Raw genomic sequence first — 20,200 nt, forward strand, 5'->3', positions numbered from 1 at the left:
GCTTGAAAACCAAAAATGGAAAAATGCAAACAAAAAGATAAACACGTTTTCCTTTTTCAAATACCATCCATGCCCAGCGGCAGCCTCTCAAGAGCCCTTCCACCTCCATGCACTGTGCAGTCACCTCCTCCCTAGTGACGTGCACCCAGAACAATGCCTACATTTGCTCCCTGAGATGCGCAGTCATTTCCCTGGCCCCGCAGCAACCCTGTGAGCTGGCAGGTACCACCTGCACTCAGGCTCCCCACACATGAGCAGGAGGGCTCACAACTGAGGAGGTTAAAAAGCATTATCTCCTAAAGCTATCAAAATCCTTTGGACCCGTGTTTGCATTTTGGTTTACACGTGACTAGAAATCCTGCTTGGTTTGTGCCATGCTTCATTTTCAGCATCGACTGTCTGCCTTTAATTAAGACAGACTGCGCTGCCAGCACAGCCGGCTGCTGGGGGAATCCAGAGCCCAACACACAGGCAGTGGCAGTCTCATACCCTTTACTCCTACACAGACCAAGGGTCAGCTTGTCAGAAGATCTGCATCCGGGCACACAAAAACGAGTGCATTTTCTGCCTTCTTTGTGCTGGTGTCATCCTAAGCAGCGCAAATGGTCATAAGCTCCCATCTACGCTCTCCCCAGGGATCTCAGAAATACAAAATGCAACCAGATCCAGAGGACACAAGCACCAAGTGGCAGAAAACACACCCCTGGTCAGGAAACCCAGCCTCCAGTGCCAACACCGCCCCAGGCTCGTGGCAGTCTCCTTCCCACCACGCTGCCCAGACTCTCCCGCCAGCAAGGTCATCTCTGTTGGCCACTGCAGCCAGCAGCAAGATAGTCTCAGCACAGAGGATTTCATCTATGGGGTTTCTTCCTCATTAACTCAGTGCAGTTGTTATGCTGATGGACAGTTTTTTGTGGAGCTTTCTCACAGTAAATAGGGTTGTTACTCCAGTTAACCTCCTGCACCGTTCAGCCCCTTCCTTCCCCAGTCCTACCACTCCTTTTCTATGCTCCTTCCAGCTGGGCTGGGTCTTTCCACCTCCATGCCACAAAGCACCCAGTTGCTTTTTACCATGGGGCTGGCTCATCCCTGCACCTCCCAGTGCACAGCCTGCTGGCCCTCCGCACCGTGATGTGCCACCACCACAGTTAGTTGTCCTGCCTGGAGATTTCCCTCGCAGCATGGGGGTCACATGCTGCAGCCCAGACTCAGTGCACAGCACCCGAAGGCTCTGCATACTGGGCAGCTTTGTCAGATGCCATGTGTCCTGTCCACAGCCTGTCCACTCCCAAGCATACCCAATGCACCCACCATCCGTCCAGAGCACCCACCCTTCCAGGGCCATCAGGACATGTATGTTGGGGAGCAGGAGCAGGCTTCTACAGATCCGCACAGGGAAATCCATCTCCATCACAGCTTCTTCTGAACCCTTCCGCATTTTTTTGTTTTCATTCCAAGAGTATCTTAATTTTCAGGAATTTTTAGCCCTTTACCAAAGCCTGTAAGGAAAGCATTCCCTATCATTAATTTTAAATGCAGACTTTCAATGTGACCACACAGGCTACAGGGTACTAACAGAGGAGGAAACACTGAAGGTTAACGTGCCTCCTGCCTAGATGCCCATTTCCTCATTGCCGCTAGCCCATCTCTTCCATATCTGGAATGGTCCTGGCTCACTGCACACAGGAGGCCACGTCCCTGCCTGTTCTCATCACGCCCTGCTGATCATTGGATCCTGCCATTTGTTAGGCCCATAAATCCTGGACGAAAGCAACACACAACCCAAAGAGAGGGCTTCTGGCAAAGCCACGCACAGCCTTGTTAAAGGCCCTTCTATTTTCAAATCACCTTTTCCCCTCCTGCACCACACTGTTGATGCATACGCAGCATGACGGTGGTTATTTAGGCCAGGTGCTGCCCTACTGCGCACATGGAAAGCGGCACAAAAGCCCGGCTGGGGGCCCTGCAAAGAGGAAATTACAAGGATGGAGCCTGATGGCAGGAAAGGCATGCGTCACTACTGTGAAGTCACTGCAGGCTGGATAAGGGCACCATCTGTCCAAACCACATCACTGGAAATACCCTCGGTGCTATGCCACGTCTAATACACAATGTCCAGCTGTTTGCCTGCCCCACTGCCTCCAGCCCAAAACAGAACCAAAGAAACTTCCCCACAGAAACCTATGTATCCATGCAGATGACAGCATTTTGGTTTCTTACCGAAAGCTGCCACAAACAGACCCCTAGTGCAGGCATCCCGGATTCTCAAAGCCGTGGCCAGTAACCTGGAAAGCTCTGGTCTATGTCAAAGCTACCTGCAGGCTGCACTCTCCACCGGCAACAAACAATTCATTGCCTTAAAAAGCCCAGTCTTGCCAGCTTCAAGCAAGGAACACATGCTCTCAAAGCCACACAAGTGCTCTGTGCATGCCACCGCTGCTTCGCCCTGCTGTAACAACCACCTGCCCAACTCCACGCCTGCCCAGCTCAGGACACATTTGCAGCACCCAGGGACAGAAGTCACCCTGCCTCTGAGAGCCACAAAAGCCTGGCTGCCACTGCACCACTGCAGGGCAGAGCTGGTGCAGGCAGCACAGGGTTACCACTGCAGACACCGCTTATCCCAACTGAGTGCTTCTCCTGACCTGACTCCGTGCTGCAGGCAGGCAGCCAGCCCGTGGTCACCTCAGCTCTGCAGTGGCTTACAGGGAGAAAGGAAGAGGAGCCATAATGAAGCACAGTGAGCCTAAGTGCCTTTCAGTGAGGGCAGCTCTAAAATCAGCTGACAGCAGATGATGAGCCCAAGTGAATTAATATAGTTAGCCAGCTAGCAGGCCACGCTTAGCAGTGACCCTGAAGCCCCACAGCCTCTATGTGACAAGGTCACCGGCACTGCCCGCCTTTGCACATGGAAACCAGTGAGTAAGGCTGATCCCTGCGCCACACAGGCTCAGTGAGCGTGCTCTGAAGCATGAGCATCTGCTCCAGGAGGCTGAATGATTTCCCTTCGCACCCACGCCAGTCTCAGACAGCTAAATACTGGCCTGGGAAGACTGAAACCCAAGGGGGGCAGAGCCAACACCAAAACCCTCACAGCAGAGCAGGGGATGGGAAGGGCGTCCAGAGCCCTAGGCTTCCTGGCTCTGTGGGTTTTGTAATAGGCACACTGCTAATAAATTTGTTATCAAGCGGATTACATCTCTCTGATTCAAACAAGCCTCATTCCTTCAGCAGATGCTTTCTGAAAGACGGCAGAGAACCGCAAAGCAACTGGAAAGACTCAAAGCCTGCTCTCCCCTGAAAATCAAGAGGCCCAGGCAACAGGCAGGGAGAGCTGTGACGTGACAGCAACGAGGTCTCTTATCTCTGCAAGAGGCACGTGCAAGCTTTTTCTCCTGCTCTATTCTGTTAGCATTACAGATCAATTTGACTGCGCCTGGATATATCTGTGGAGCTGGCAACAGAGCTGCACAATGGCAGTGGCTTGGCTACCTACCACTGGCCACCTCTGCATCCTGAGGGACTGTGCCAAGCCCCATCATCTGATAAGCCCCATCAGCAGCACCCCCAGCCTGCAAGCCAAACTCTTCCTAAGAAATGCCTGCACCAGGCAGCACACAGGAGGCAGCCAGCACCTTCCCTGCCTCCTGCTACCGCAAGTCCTGCATGACTGTGGGGTCCCATGCCATATGCTGCCTCATGTCCACCAGAGATAATGCAAGCTTCACAAAGGCATAAAGGAAGGAAAAAAAAAAAAAAGAGGCCACAACAGCTGCTGCCCCCTTTTACAGAATCACACAATGCACGGGGTTTGAAGGGACCTCTGAAGATCATCTGGTCCAACCCCTCTGCCAGGCAGGGTTACCTAGAGCACCTTGCACAGGATGGCATCCAGGTGGGTTTTGATTATCTCCAGAGGAGGAGACTCCACAACCCCTCTGGGCAACCTGTCCCAGTGCTCTGCCACCCTCCCAGTAAAGAAGTGCCCCCTCATATTGAGCCAGAACCTCCTGTGCTTCAGTTTGTGCCCATTGCCTCTCGTCCTGTCACTGGGCACAACTGAGAAGAGACTGGCTCCATCCTCTTGACATCCTCCCCTCAGATATTTATACACATTGATAAGGTCTCCCCTCAGTCTTCTCTTTTCCAGACTAAACAGGCCCAGTTCTCTCAGCCTGTCCTCGTATGACAGGTGCTCCAGTCCTCTCTCTGATCATCTTCATAGCCCTCCTCTGGACTCGCTCCGGTAGTTCTATGTCCCCCTGATACCGGGGAGCCCAGAACTGGGCACAATACTCCACCTGTGGCCTCACCAGGGCCGAGCAGCTGGGAGGATCACCTCCCTCGATGTGCTGTCAACACTATTCTGAATGCACACCAGGATACCATCGGCCTTTTTGGCCACAAGGGCACATTGCTGCCTCCCGGTCAGTCTGCTGTCCACCAGGACTCCCAGGTCCCTCTCTGCAGAGCTGCTCTCCAGCAGGTCAGCCCCCAGCCTCTACTGGTACTTGGGTTTATTTCTCCCTAGGTGCAGGGCCCTGCACTTGCCTTTGTTGAACTTCATGAGGCTCCTCTCAGCCCAGCCCTCCAGCCCGTCGAGGTACCTCGGAATGGCAGCACAGCCCTCTGGGGTATCACGCACTCCTCCCAGCCTTGTGTTATCAGCAAACTCTGTTCCTTCATCCAGGTCGTTGATGAATAAGTTGAATAAGAAACTTTATAGACTTTAAGTTAACTAAAAAAAGGGCTTATCCCTAAGAGATGCAGGCTGCTGGTCTCCATCTTCTCTTCCTCGTGCTTTACAAATTTAATTTCCTTTTATGATAGATCACCCATCTAGTCGATCAAGGGAAACCAGCTGATGTGATCTTTTTGGGTTTCAGTAAAGCTTTTGACGCAGTTTCCCATAGGATCCTACTGGACAAAATGTTCAGCATACAGCTAAACAAAAACATCATACCGTGGGTGAGCAATTGGCTGACGGGCAGGGCTCAAAGGGTTCTGGTAAATGGGGTTACAGCAGGCTGGCCGCCAGTCACCAGTGGGGTCCCCCAAGGTTCCATTTTGGGGCCAGTTCTTTTCCATGTTTTCATAAATGATTTGAATGTAGGACTAGAAGGTGTTTTGAGTAAGTTTGCTGACAATACACTAAACTGGGAGAAGCTGTTGACTCTGTTGAGGGTGGAAAGGCCTTGCAGAGAGATCTGGACAGATTGGAGAGCTGGGCGATCACCAACCACATGAAGCTTAACAAGAGCAAGTGCTGGGTCCTGCACCTGGGACGGGACAACCCTGGCTATACGTACAGGCTGGGCGACGAGACGCTGGGGAGCAGCCCCACAGAGAGGGATCTGGGGGTTGTGGTTGATAACAAGATGGACATGAGCCAGCAGTGTGCCCTGGCAGCCAGGAGGGCCAACTGTACCCTGGGGTGCATCAAGCACGGCATCGCTAGTCGGTCGAGGGAAGTGATTGTCCCGCTCTACTCTGCGCTGGTGCGGCCTCACCTCGAGCAGTGTGCAGTTCTGGGCACCACAGTACAAAAAGGACGTGAAACTGTTGGAGAGTGTCCAGAGGAGGGCAACCAGGATGGTGAAGGGCCTAGAGGGGAAGACGTATGAGGAGCGGCTGAGGTCACTTGGCCTGTTCAGCCTGGAAAAGAGGAGGCTGAGGGGAGACCTCACCGCGGTCTACAGCTTCCTCACGAGGGGGAGTGGAGGGGCAGGCGCCGATCTGTTCTCTTTAGTCACCAGTGATAGGACCCGCGGGAACGTTGCCAAGCTGAGGCAGGAGAGGTTCAGGCTGGCTGTCAAGAAGAGGTTCTTCACTGAGAGGGTGGTCGCCCACTGGAACAGGCTCCCCAGGGAAGGAGTCACTGCACCAAGCCTGCCAGAGTTTAAGAAACGTTTGGACTGTGCTCTCAGTCATATGGTCTGAATTCTGATTTTTGGGTAGACCTGTGTGGTGCCAGGAGTTGGACTCGATGATCTTTGTGGGTCCCTTCCAACTTGGGATATTCTACAATTCTTCCAGGGCCTACCTATTTTCATCAACAGGATACCTCTGCACTGATCTGCCCAGACTGAGAAATTTCAGCCATCTGGGCTATACTTGCTTTATAAAGCAGATGCACTTTCAGTACCAAAACCAGAGCATCTTTCATGATGCACAACACAGCGTGCTTTCCCTCTACTCTTTGGAGGGAAGCCTGACCAAGAAGGAGCCTAGAACGCACTGCCGCATGGACCAGTGAGTTGCATGCACGTCTAAAAATCACATGGCTTTTTCCCTTTCCAAGTTCAAGAGCCCAGAGTATTGCATCCAGCAAGCTCCTGCCATAGCTCAGCTCTGCAGCTCCAGCTTATGGCTGCACATGTCGCTAAGACGGATGAGGTCAGAATAATTCAGCAATGAGATGCAAGAAAATCTCTCCTCAGACATATTAAAAGCCTACAGGCCACACACTAAAGTATACAGATGCCTGGAAACATCCCAGCCTAGCTGCATGCACAGCTCTGCAATGCTCAGCAGCAAAACAGCAGGTCATTGAAGCTCTGCTGCTGAAACGCCACATGAACAAAGTTCAAACCACCCATTCACCTCCTACACATGAAATAGCCACCATGAGAAGCTGTATTTACCTTCACACCTTACAGTGACCATCAGAGTTTTGCAACAGCCAAAACAAGTCTTTCTTCAAAGTCCAGGAGTCCAGAGGGAGAAGCCCTGCTCAGAAGCATTTTCAGGGAGGCAGTATCAAGGCTGAGGACAAGGGTGGCTGGAGGGCCTGCCTCTCTGGAGAGAGCCCGGTAGAGCCAAACCTCCTGAGATGACAGCTTAAGTTATCAACTTGGTCTTAATATTTTTTGCAGACTACATATCGTACAACTGGACAGCATGATAAACTGAATATTTTATAGCTCTGGATATTTTATAGTGCATAGGCTGTAATTCAGCGTCCAATTCCAGTATTCACTGAAACCAGCCCATATTTTGGGCTAACAACTTTTGATGAATAAAACTTCAAGGCATTTATCACGACTTCAGCATTCACCAACATCTGCATGAGTCAGTAAGCATTTCAAATTTCCACACTACCAGTAAAACAGAGAACAAGATATCCAAGAGTTTTGTCCTTAGCTGTTCATTTTCATTACTGTAGAATTGTTACCAACCTTTGGCATAAAGCCCAACCATTCTGTCAGAGCACTGGTCAACTTCTAAGAACAGCTTCAGAAACAGGAATGTTAAATTCCATATAACTATTGAGAACAAATGTCAGAGAGAATAAAGGTGCCACAAGTCCTGCACAGGCAAGGAGCTGAGCTCACCAAACTCCTTCTGTAGTTCCAGAACACGAACAGCACTATGATTTACTGGAAAAGCATCCATGCCTTTACATATTTGCAATCATGGCTAAAGAATAATTTGGGTGAAAAACAGCTGAAAGTCTTAACTCAGCTGAAATTAATTTTTTAACATCCTGCCCTGTGGAAGGTCTTACAGCACACTATTATGCTACATGGGAATAATTAACTAAGAGAATGCTGCAATAATGGCTTCCTGACCCTGAATTAATAATGCCACAAAGAAAGGCTTAAGAAAATCCCAAACGATGTAGCTACTAAAAATTCAGAGGAGGGACCCAGTCACGGCACGAACATGCTTTCAGTTCCCCACAGCAGACTGGACTCGGACACAGCTGTAATGAGCTCAGCCAGCTCAGAGGTGCTTTCTGTTCCAAGGACCTTCACTCTGCACAGGGACCCTCCCTCAGGCACAGATTTATTTTCAAATAGTGGAGAAAGGGAAAACTTCGCTTCTGTTTTTCCCTTGTTTACTCAGGGATGCAACTATCTGCAACACTCAGGTTTCTCTGCTGAGCACTGGCTGACTGCTCCCCCATACACTAACGATGAAAGTCCAGTTACTGACCCTAACAAATTACACCCACTTTTTCCAGACTGACACCATGTCTGCAACTGCTTTTTGAAAAGAAATCTCCTTTGAAAGCAGTGGGGACCAACTCAAACCAGATGTGCCAATGCCCTGGGAAAAGAGGCATCTTACCTGGGGGACGAGAGGCTGGAGATCAGCCCTATGAAAAGGGATCTGGGGGTTATGGTCAACGACAAGTGGAACCTGAGTCAGCAGTGTGCCCTGGCAGCCAGAAGGGCCAAGTGTATCCTGGGCTGTGGTAAGCACAGCAGAGCTAGCCAGTCAACGGGAGTGCTTGTCCCTCTCCACTCTGCACTGGTGCAGCCTCACCTCGAGGGCTGTGTGCCACTTGGGGAGCCACAAGAGAAGAAGGACAACAGACTCTTAGAGAGGTCCCAAAGAAGGGCAACAGACATGGTGAAAGGCCTAGAGGGCAGAGTAGGAGGAGAGTTTGATGTGGCTTGGTTTGTTCAGCTTAAAGAAGAGAAGGCAGAGGGGTGACCTCATGGCTGCCTACATCTTCCTCCCCTGGGGGAGCAGAGGGGCAGGCACTGATCTCTTCTCTCTGGTGCGCAGTGAGAGGACCTGAGGGAACAGCAGGAAGCTGCCTCAGGGCAGGCTCAGACAGGAGCTGTCAGGAAAAGGTTCTTCCCCAGGAAGCTTGTCAGGCACTGGAACAGGCTCCCCAGGGAAGCGGTCACGGCACCAAAGCTGCCAGAGGTCCAGAAGTGCTTGCACAAGGCTCTCAGACATATGGCTTCCCTCAGACACGATGCTGAGGGAAGACATCCTCCTCACTGCAGCTCCTTGACACTGAGCTCTGGTGATACTCATCAGTGATTGCAGGGCTGGACCTGCAACCAGGAGCTGCAGGTGAAGCAAGAAACAAAGCCTCTGGCAGAGGTGGCGATGCAGCTGGCACCACAGCCCCCTTGGTTCATTTCACCAGGAGAGATGAGAAAATCAGTGCAGTCCATAAAACACACAACCATCAAATGAGACTGCACTGGCTATAAACATGGTAATGAATTTCTTTGGTGCCTTTGTCTAGATTGTAAAGGAAGCTTAAGCACCATCCAGGAGAGACACCAGTCCTCCCAGAAGGCCAAGATGAAATGTCTTCTGGAAAAACGAAATGAACATTTGTTTTGTACATCACATACTGCATGTCTGACAGGACTTGATGGAAGATCTGAAAATAAAAGCAGACAAAAAGGAAGATTTAATACTAGAGAATTTCTAACAGACATCACAGCAGGATGGGAAATGGCCGAGGCTAACAGTGAACATCAGAAAACTCACACAACATGGACAGAAGATTTTTTTTTAAGTTAGCTCTTATGAAAATAAACTTGAGCCTGTAAACATCCACTAAAAACTGAACCACTGCACTATTAAGGGAAAGACTCATGAAGAAAGCTTATTTCTGCCCTGCAGCAGACTTTGACGTGACGCAGCCTCAGTCTGTTCTCTCGTGCCAAACGGCAGCAGCAAAGACAGCCCAATGGCTTCTGCACGGGATGCGGCAGGGAGGAGAAACCTCTCCCAGTTAAAGGGAAACACTGGTGTAAGAACAAATTAGCATTAAACTCCTCACAAATAATTCTGGGCAGGAAATTTGGAATTCGCAACCCAGTCAGGACTGCAACAACAGTCCAATAGCAGCAAAGCCAAACCACATCGCTTGTGGTTGTGAAACAGGTCAGTGAGGTCACGGGAAGTGGCACAGCCTTGATGTGCCCATGTCCGCACGGCAACAGCCACAGGGTCAGCACGTGGGATGGCAAAAATGACAAGGAGAGCTGGTTCCGAGACAAAACGGACTGTCACACCCGACTCAGTGTCTTCGTTACTGTCACAAGTTTGGTTCAAAGCCAAGAGTAGCCTGGGTTGCCCTTCAGGAACATTTTCACCGGGCTCCTCCTCTCCCAGATTTGCTGGGCTGCCACCCCTGCACCCAGCAGCAGAGAGGGCACAGGCCTCCAGGATGAGGGGACAGCCTGTTGCCTTGTGGAGGACCTGGGAAACCCAGACGTGGACTTGGTAACCCCCTGAGCTGGGTGGCTTCACTCATCCACGTGGTGAATTGTCTCTGAAAACGTGACACACTCTCAGGTTTGACAGGAGGTCAGGGGGACCTCATCAATGTCCATAAATACCTGATGGGAGGGTTCAAAGAGGACAGAGCCAGGCTCCTTTCAGAGGTGCCCAGTGCCAGGACCAGAGGCAGAATAGGCTCTGTCTGACCACCAGGAAGCACTCGTGTGCTGTGCGAGTGACCAAGCACTGGCACAGGCTGCCAAAAGAGGTTGTGGATCTCATCCTTGAAGATCTTCAAAAGCCACCTGGATGTGGTCCTTGACAATGTGCTCTGGGTGGCCCTGCTTGAGCAGGCTTGGACCAGAAGTACCCAGAGGTCCCTGCCAACCTCAGCCATTCTGTGACCTCTGCCACACAAGTCACCTAATGCTACTGCTGAAGCCACTCCACCAGAAATGCATCAGCTTTAACACACTCTCTACAAGTCTAACTTCCAGTGCAGAGGTTTGCCACCAACTTCTCCTGGTTTACAAAAAGAACCTGGACAAGTTTGTCCTTTCTCCATGGGCAGTGCCAGTACCATAATACCGCAGCTTGGCGACTGAGATCTGACACCTAAAGGAAGATGTTTGCCTAAAAATACACCATACCCAATCAGCTAAATCAGCTTCCCTGTACAGCAGCACACAGCTTTCCCAGGAGATGACACCAAGAGTCGCACTGCTCAGTGTCCTGCTCAGCAGACAACCCACTCACAGTGAGGCCAATCCATCCCAGCTGGAGTTGACTGAGACGGCAGTGCAGGTATTCGGAATGAGGCAGGACAACGTGGGCTCCTCTCAGGGCTGCCCAGCTCACTCAACACCTCACAGAGAAAAGCACTGCAGGAAAGCCAAAATGTTTTTTGAACTTTGGCTGGTGCTGTGAGGAAGGCAGAGCTTGCTGTGCTGCTGTTTAGTTTTGCAAAAGAAGCAAATAATAATATTTATTTATAACATTCCTAACGGACAACACAGGTATGCAGTTCAAGATGGGTGCCAAAACTAAAGTAAACCACAACGAACCCACTCATCACAGACCAAACCCCAAAGATGCCACTGGATGCTTCACCAGGGAAGCCTGTCACCTGAAGCACTGTGCACAGGGCCAGTGTCAGTCCTGCAAATCTGAGGCCTCAAAGAAGCTTTCTCCCCAATGTGACTTGCTGGCTTTCACAAACAGTAGCACAGGGAAGGTGCAGAGAAGTCTAGCAGAGAAAGGCAGCACCTGCTGCAGGAGTGGTAGGTGGTGCCTGTGGATTCACACCTGCACTACCCAGGTGCCACAGTGAGATGTGCCACGTGCCCATCCTCAGCTGTCAGCAAACACACTGGTTCCCACCTGGGGGAAAGTGCCCGCCCTTCCGACAGCACCACCTGCAGCGAGCCAGAAGAGCCCAACATCAGCTCGCTGCCACCTCTCTGCTCCAGGCTCCCACCCCAGGCAAAGCTAGCAGCGCTTCCTTGGCCGTGGGCTCATCCTCTGTCACACAGTGCCACCCCCAGGGGCTCATCCTTTGCAGCCACAGCCAGCCATTCCGCTTGCTGATGGCACACGCACAGGCTGTTTGCAGCACGTTGCCCCTGCTGCTCTGAAAGCCATCCAACCCTTGCCCTTCCAGAGTTGCCTCTTTATATTTCTTTTAAGTAAAAACGCTCTCCTTGGCCTTATGCCTAGTCTGATATTGCTCTGTTTCTGTTTCCCGAGCCACCCGCTCCCCATGTATTTGCCTTAAGGATGATAATGCAGACTCAGCAGTCGGAGGACATCCAAATGACCATTCCCGCATTTTCACTCAGGTGACCACCCTGGCCATCTGAAGCCAGGGCAGCATGGCACACTCAGTCTTCCTGGGTCCTGCACTTGTGCTTACTCTCCTCCTTTTTGTTAATATACATAATTTTCTGGAAGTAGCAATTTATCATAGTACTTAGCTTAATGAGCCCTACCGTACATGTTCTGCCTGTAGTGGTAATTTTGCATATTTCCTGAGCAATCTTGTTAACTGGGAGATACATAGCAAAACAAACATTTGTATAGCTTCCGAGCAGCTCACATGAAGGCAAAGACACTTGCAATTAAAACAATGAGAACTAGTCTAAACCCCTTTGGCTCAAACCATTTTAGACCTCCACTGCACAGCAAACATATATGGCTTGCAAACGCAACGCCTCATTTTCTGCATTCATAGAATCATAGAATATCCAGGTTGGAAGGGACCCACAAGGATCACTGAGTCCAATTCCTGGCACCACACAGGTCTACCCCAAAATTCAGACCATGTGACTAAGTGCACAGTCCAAACGCTTCTTAAACTCTGGCAGGCTTGGTGCAGTGACTCCTTCCCTGGGGAGCCTGTTCCAGTGGGCGACCACCCTCTCAGTGAAGAACCTCTTCCTGATGTGTAGCCTAAACCTCCCCTGCCTCAGCTTGACACCATTCCCACGGGTCCTATCACTGGTGACTAAAGAGAACAGATCGGCGCCTGCCCCTCCACTCCCCCTCGTGAGGAAGCTGTAGACCGCGGTGAGGTCTCCCCTCAGCCTCCTCTTTTCCAGGCTGAACAGGCCAAGTGACCTCAGCCGCTCCTCATACGTCTTCCCCTCTAGGCCCTTCACCATCCTGGTTGCCCTCCTCTGGACACTCTCCAGCAGTTTCACGTCCTTTTTGTACTGTGGTGCCCAGAACTGCACACTGCTCGAGGTGAGGCCCCACCAGCGCAGAGTAGAGCGGGACAATCACTTCCCTCGACCGACTAGCGATGCCGTGCTTGATGCACCCCAGGGTACAGTTGGCCCTCCTGGCTGCCAGGGCACACTGCTGGCTCATGTCCATCTTGTTATCAACCACAACCCCCAGATCCCTCTCTGTGGGGCTGCTCCCCAGCGTCTCGTCGCCCAGCCTGTACGTATAGCCAGGGTTGTCCCGTCCCAGGTGCAGGACCCGGCACTTGCTCTTGTTAAGCTTCATGTGGTTGGTGATCGCCCAGCTCTCCAATCTGTCCAGATCTCTCTGCAAGGCCTTTCCACCCTCAGAGTCCACAACTCCTCCAAGTTCAGCATCATCAGCAAATTTGCTCAAAACACCTTCTACTATATCCAAATCATTTATGAAATTGAGAAGAACTGGCCCCAAAATGGAATCCTGGGGGACCCACTGGTGACTGGCAGGCAGCCTGATGCAGCCCCATTTACCAGAACCCTTTGAGCCCTGCCCGTCAGCCAATTGCTCACCCACGGTATGATGTTTTTGTTTAGCTGTATGCTGAACATTTTGTCCAGTAGGATCCTATGGGAAACTGTCAAAAGCTTTACTGAAACCCAAAAAGATCACATCACATTCACATTGTGGTACCAAGTTTCAGGTGGCAAGGAACATTTCTGACCTCTGGCTGACTTCAGCAGGACCACCAAGCCCCCAGAGTCTCAACCAGAGCTTTCAAGCAGACAGTGCCACCCTCCCCCAGGACCCCGGGGCTCAGCATCCTGCTTTTCCAGCCCCTCCAAGGATGCTGCCAGCAGAGGCTGAGACAGGGAAAAAGGCATCCCCTCTGCCACGGGCCCTCAGCCCACCCCAAGGACAGTGCCAGTTGCTGCCCTGCACAGCATGAGCACCTCGGGATTCAGGCTGCAGCTACCCATTGGATGTGGCCACTCCTTGTGACCCATAGGGGCACAGTGACAGCGTGATGCTCACTGGGGACTGGGAGATGTGAAAGGGATGCATGCCCTGTGCTGGCTGTGCTGTGCCTCCCACGAGGGCAGGGCACAGGCAGGTCCCGTGAAGCCTCCATACCTCCCTGTGCCTCCATCCTTCTTCCTGTGCCCCCACTTCTCTGCAGACCTCCCAGGAAGGGGGCATGAAACATTGTCCAGAGACGACCCAGAGACTGGGGTCTCAACATGGGCTTTGCACAGCAGAGCATGGAAAGCATGTCAGAGGGTCTTCCTGATTTCAGGTGTTCCTTGGCTTGCCCTAAGCAGGGCTGTCACAGCAGCAGAGACAGGCCTGCATGCGGGACCCCACAACTGCTGGGGAGCAGAAGCATGCTCCGAAAGGACAGCACCTAAGTCCGGTGGCACACGCACTGCTGCGGGCTCGCTCATGTCACATCAGTCATTTCTCAGCACGTCCTGCTCATACAGCCAGTAGACCCCAAGGAACAATGACTACCCGTGCTTTGCCTCCTCCTGTTCTGCAGACCCCAGGAGCAAGCCAATGCAGCAGCTGCCCTGCTGCAGACTCAGCAGCACAGCGGGGACACAGCAGGGCCAGGCATGGCCCAAAGGTGGTCAGTACACACCCTTCCTGAGCAGCTTTCTTCCCTTCAGATCCCACAGAAGGGCCACCACCTGCCTCCCCAGCTGCACCACGAAGCTGCAGCCAGCCCGCGCAGCTTTGGCTGCTGCAGATGTCACATGGAGCAGACGGCTCTTGCGCTCCATGCAACAACACCGGCTCCCACATGGGTGAAGGACAGAGTGGAGCTGAATTATTGACATCACCCTTCTGGTTGAACAGAAGAGCTTGAAAGCATGTCATGCAACCAAGAGGAGTAAAAAAAAAAAAATAGGGTTATTAGGGTTATTAAAAAATAAGGAAAAGAAGACAGTATTTAAATAAGCAAATATATCTATTCACAGGGTCAATGGTGAATTTTGTATACTGGAGTTTGACAATTCTGTGCTACGGAAAAGTCTCCCTGTCCAAACAGAGATCAAAGGCACACAAGTCCTGCTAAAAAGAACAACTTCAGTCGACTTTACCATTGTGCCTGCAAGAGAAAAATCATCTGCAGGACCATCGCTGTATTACCAATGACAAGAGATGGCACAAGGCCTGGTCACAAGCCAAAGCATACAGGGGGGCTGAGCTGCAGATTCTAGCTGCTGCAGAAGAAAGGAGTGTGGATCTGCAGAGCCAGACCTGAAGCTGGCCTCGCTTTCTGCTTTTATTTTAACGTACTCCTCCCCACAGCTTCCACAGGCAGGAGGCCACACATGAAATAGGGATGCAACATTGACAGGAATGAGGTGCTTCCATCCTGTTGTGGGAAGGATGCTATCATACAAATGCACGGACATTTCCTGAGAAAGGCAAACCCGGTTCTGTGGAACAGAAACGTGTACAAGCGGGCCACATCCCCACGTCTCTCCCACTGACATGGAAGCCCACAGAGATGTGCTATCCCCAGCCACACAAAGTCCCACTGCTGCCACTGCCAGCAGGCTGGGCACGAGGGCTGCACTCCCTCCACTGCCAGCCAGCGCCAGGGAAGTGACTGCCACAGTTTGGGACATGCCTCGGCTCTGAAATGAGGCGTGATGGGAAATGAACACTAGACATTAAAGAGCAACTCTTCTACCTCCCACGGGGTTGTTCTCAGTGAATGTCACTTGAGGAAGGTACGTCTTCAGCCCCAATCTGAAGATCACCAGAAACTTTACACTCACTTCATGTACTGCTGTAGGCTACAAGCAACCACTGAGGCTTTGGCCCTACAAACCTCTGTATGTGCACCCAATTCCAAATAGACTCACAGTCCCACCAGCAGGTAAACGCCGTGTGCATGAGGTCCATACCTCTGCCTCTGGGGTGGGGGTTCAGCCAGGCACAGGCTGCTCTTCTCTCCTGATGCTGCTCCAAAGAAGGTCTTTGTCACATTGGTGAAGCTTCTGCTGGCACGGAAACCCGACAAGCCTGGACAACATCCCACAGGCGCGGCCTCCCTGCCAAACCTCTCCCCGCTCAGCACCTGAACATGCTCTTTGAGCAGCATCCATCTCAGCGTCTCAGGGACCACTTTCTCAGGCCACTGCATAAGACACCAGGCAAGCACCTTCTGGTAGGAAACAGGGAAAGGATCTGTCAACTGACAAATGGTCCTTCCCAGCCCCGTTAGGGGCTAACAACTAACATGGTCATCAAAGATCTATAAATATTAGAAAACCTAATTGTCTGCATGAAAAGCTGAAAGCTGAGTCCTGTCCTCCTGAAATCACCTAGACACACATTTCTCAACTGCACGTAGTGCCGAGTACATGGCATTCGTCCAGAGACAGGGACCCCCACCCAACCAGGTTTGCGTAGCCACCTCTCCACTTCAACAGGGGGGAAGCAAGCCACGCTCAGCAAGAAACAGGGCACTCAGGGACCAGGAATTCCCAAACACCACCTTCATGGCCTGATGCTTGCTATCCCTCACCTCCTCCTGCTCCCTCTCAAAACACTGTTCATATTCATTTTACCATTTGGATCTGTCTTGCACCCCAGAGATCGCAAGGCCTCACACCCTAGTAGACCCATCGCCTCCCTGGTGGGATGGCGCACCACGGGACTCCTGAAGCCCTGCACACACACGCCAGCCCTGGTCTCACGGCCCCACAGCACCCCGGATGTTGTGCCCTGCTGACGGCAGAGCTTCGTGCATTCAGCACAGACGTACTGTGCGGCAGTGACAGGCCATCCTGGTGTGCTGGCGTTATCCCCCTGAACAACCGCTGCTCAGGCTCACATTGGCGGCATCTGAAGGCCCCTTCTCACCCCCCGCAGCAGCAGCCTGGCCCCATCACAGGCAGCTGCTCCCCACCCCAGCAGCAGGGGATCCCCAACAAACACCGCTGCAGAGAAGACGCAGTTCTGTCGCTGGGAGGACGCACCTCCTGCAGGAGGCCAGAGTGTCTTTAGGGCTGACCTAGATGTCACGTTGAATCTCTTCATGCAGCAAGGCGGGGCGCATTTCTTCCTGCCCAGTAACACAGGGACAAATCCCAGCTACAACGAGGTGACAGCACGACGAGAGGACCTGGCTTGCCAAACAGCCCCAAAAACACCCAACAAAGCAGCACAGCGCTGGCACAGCACAGGCTGGGGAGTACTCAGGAGACAGGGTTGTGCCATCAGCCACCGAGGACACCCCACATGCCAGGACTTCACCACACTATTGAAGGTCACACAGGGCAGGTGATAACATGCACTTGTCAAGCAGAGGGCCAAATCCAGGCTCAGGGCAACCAGGTTTGCTCCTGTTGGCCTCAATGGCACGTGGCAACCACCTACAAAGAGCACAGAGCTCTGCTGGTCATCTTCCACAATCAGGCCTGCAGGTTGTTCCTCCTCCATAGCAGGGTAGACTTTGCAAACGTAAGTTTCCCTGTTCCAAGGCAGTTCAGAGCAGGCCTGGGAGTGCTGCCACCCCCAAGCACCAGATACACTAAAATGAGTTTGAAAACAATCAGGGTCCAAAGGTTCAGAAAAGACACAGATCAGCGTGTTGAATGTCAAGCATCATTTTAAAAATCCCATTAAGATAGGAAGCTCATGTTCTGCACAGCAGCAAAAGCCCTGCATCCCCTCCTCAACCCCAAAAAAGACAGCTTTTTTCTTCTTTTAAATCATCTCCCTGGCAGAATTTAGATGCTGTATTACAACAGGAAGGAACTGTCTGAGGCTGTTAACAAGGCTGGCTCCAGGCACCAGATCATTAGCACAAAGTGGGCCCCAACGTCCCATACGGGAGCACACCCCTCCTGCGAGCACGGCCCTAAACCAGAGCTTCTCATGTGCTGCCCTGCTCACGCAGCCCTGCCAGGCTCTGGGCCAGCCACAGCACACACCCCCAGGGCATCTACGCACCCCAAGCCGAGCACTGCACCCAGCAGCCCCATGCAGACCCCTCTGAGTGCATGGGCACAGGCAGCGTGTCCCCCTCCCCGCTCCCCCCAGCAGGTGCCAGAAACAGCCCCAGGAAAGCTCCTGCACGTGGGGGCTGCAGACCCTTCACTGTTACAGCTGGAGGTACTTCATGCTACCGCCGAATAAGGATCATCTGTAGGAGAGATGCAAAAATCTCCTGATGCAAAAAGCAGCATGTGCTTTTTTTTTTTTTTTTTAAAGATATTTAAAGGAATGGATAGATTTTAAAATACTCTACAGCATCACTTCTCAGCCAGCACTGGCTGCCAAGAGGACGCTCACGGAGCTGGGTTTCACTATTATTATTAAAAAGCCTATTTTCCAATTCTGTTTCCACAACCTGCACTGTTCATGGAGAAAGAGCCCCTGTTTGGGTGCTTTCCAAGCACCCAGGCCGAGCAGGAAGGGTACAGATTTTCTTTTTATAGTCCGTTTCTCCTCAAGCATCTACAGCCACCCCCTCTTCCCCTCACTGGCGTCACCGGTAGGAGAGCTCCGTATTCCTGGCGCCTTCCAGACAAAGCCAGACTCCCATTTCAGGTGGCCTCAGCTAGGTCTCTCCAGACAACGCTCAGCCCCAGCATGCATCTTTGTCTGGAGCTACGAGACCCGCCAGGCCGAGCAAAACCCCTGGTTTACGGCACAGCACGCAACCTGAAGCAGCCAAGATGGGAATGGTTATTTTTAGAGCACAGGACCTGCCAGGTGAATGTTTGCTGAAGCTCCTGGTGCATTTCTGATACCGTTTCAAGCCACCCTGGCACAGTGGCACAGCCGCATGGCCCATCTCGTTCCCTCCTCTCTCACAGCGCGGTGCCCGGCCGCGGGGGACGAGCGCCCATTCCACGACAAGGGTGCTGCCTCGTGTCACCCGCCCGCGCGGCCACACCTGAACGGCTGCGCAGCTCCAGGCTCTTCCCAGGCCAGATGACATCAGCAGGGCGAGAGGGATGAAAAAGCAAAACGCGCGAGGGAAGGAGAGGCCACCGCCTGCAGGGGCCGTGGGACAGCCCCCGCACCCCGCGCCCCCTACCCCCAGTCCAGCGGGAAGCCAGCCGTTTTTCGGCTGCGGGAGCTCGCCCGGCCTCCCGAACGGCTGCCGCACGGGGCAGGACCACGAGGCGAGCCGCCGGCCCGCAGCGGCCGCGACAGCCCAAAGCCTTCGGCGAGCAGCGGGGCCGCAGGGGCGGCGGCGGGCGCCGGACGAGCACCTCGAACGAGCACCGGGCACCGATGCCCGAAACGAGGAGAAGCCGGCAGCGGCGGACGGAGGCGCCGCGGGAGCCCTCGGGGAACGGCCGCACCGCCCGGCCCGCGGGGACCGCTCCGTGCCCCGCAACCCCGGCACCCGGCTCGCCCCGGGGCCCCCCCCGCCGGTGCAGAGACACGGCCCGGGGCGAGGAGACGGAGGGGGGGGGGGGGAAGGGGGATCGCGGCCGCGCTCCGCAGGTTCCGCAGGTTCCGCAGGCCCCGGGAGCCCAGGACGCCGCCGGCGCCTCCGCTCGGTAGCGGGGGCGAGGCGGTCCCCGTCCTGCCGCCTGCCCCCCACTTACAGCGCGCAGCTCCCCGGTCCGGTCCTTCATCGCGCCCCGCCGCCGCTCAGCCCGGCCGCCGCTCGGGGGAGGGGCGGGCGCGGCACATGCGCGCAGCCCGGCGGAGCGGAGCGGAGCGGCCCCGCGGGGCGCTGGGAGCGGCCGGGGCGGGGGGGGGGTCCTACGGGAGGGGGGTGGCGCTGCGGGGTGCCACGCGTGGGGGTAAGCTGGCAGCGGGGCGCGCCGGCAGGGGTCGTGCCGGGGGGCGCCCACAGGAGGGGCTTGGCAGCCCGCGGGGGCTGGGACGGCGGTGGGGCAGGGGCCCCGGAGCTGGGCCCTCGAGGAGCCGTGAGGCGACCCAGGCCCAAAGCAACGGCGCCAGGTGGCTGCTGGGGGGGGGGAGGGCTTGCCACTGTCAGGAGGCTCCCCTGAGCCCACCGCCCACCTCTGCCAGCCGGGCACAACAGGAGGCCCTGGAGCAGCCTGAGGGGGGACAGAGCTCCCCAGGATTCCTGGGACGAGCAGAGTGCTGGGGTACACGCGGTGAGGATGCCTGGGTCTGCTCCTGCCTGCAGTCCTTCACCAGGGAGAAGCTCCAGAGGCACCCAGGCAAAAGGCAGCGCTACAGGAACAGCCTCTGTGTGTTGCAGCAGCCATATGTCAGCCAGGCATTATCATCCCAGCAAAACTCTGCCCCTGTTCCCTGGGAAATGTCCACTCATCACGAGTCAGTGCCATGACAGAGACCTCAGGGAGACAGTTCCTGAACTGCACTATTCCCCCTTCTTGGCGGGGCAGGGGGAGAAATGAAGATTATAAAGCTGGTAGCTTGCAGTACGTATGTGGAGGTCGCTCACTACCATCACGGGCAAAACTGACTTGGCTTGGGGAAGATGGACTTCCCCAACCGCACTCCTGACTCTTCGACCTCCCTCCCCCAAGCGGTGCAGGGG

General features: G+C 53.8%; 1 protein-coding gene across 3 annotated transcripts in view; it reads right to left on the bottom strand.

Moving 5' to 3' along the window:
- The window catches only part of STX1A (syntaxin 1A), a 103,178-nt gene extending 83,790 nt beyond the window's left edge, over positions 1–19,388 (bottom strand). Inside the window, exon 1 of one of the 3 annotated variants that reach the window (XM_048050084.2) lies at positions 19,269–19,388. In XM_048050084.2, coding sequence (XP_047906041.1) covers positions 19,269–19,298 — 30 coding nt within the window. In that variant the 5' untranslated portion in view covers positions 19,299–19,388. Of the gene's footprint in view, positions 1–18,604; positions 18,719–19,268 lie in introns of those variants that run through there. The other 2 variants (XM_013189308.3, XM_066979399.1) reach the window with 2 other exon arrangements.
- Between the last annotated feature and the right edge of the window lie 812 nt (positions 19,389–20,200).

This window comes from Anser cygnoides, chromosome 18 (assembly GCF_040182565.1).
Source record: "Anser cygnoides isolate HZ-2024a breed goose chromosome 18, Taihu_goose_T2T_genome, whole genome shotgun sequence".
NCBI classification, from domain to species: domain Eukaryota; kingdom Metazoa; phylum Chordata; class Aves; order Anseriformes; family Anatidae; genus Anser; species Anser cygnoides.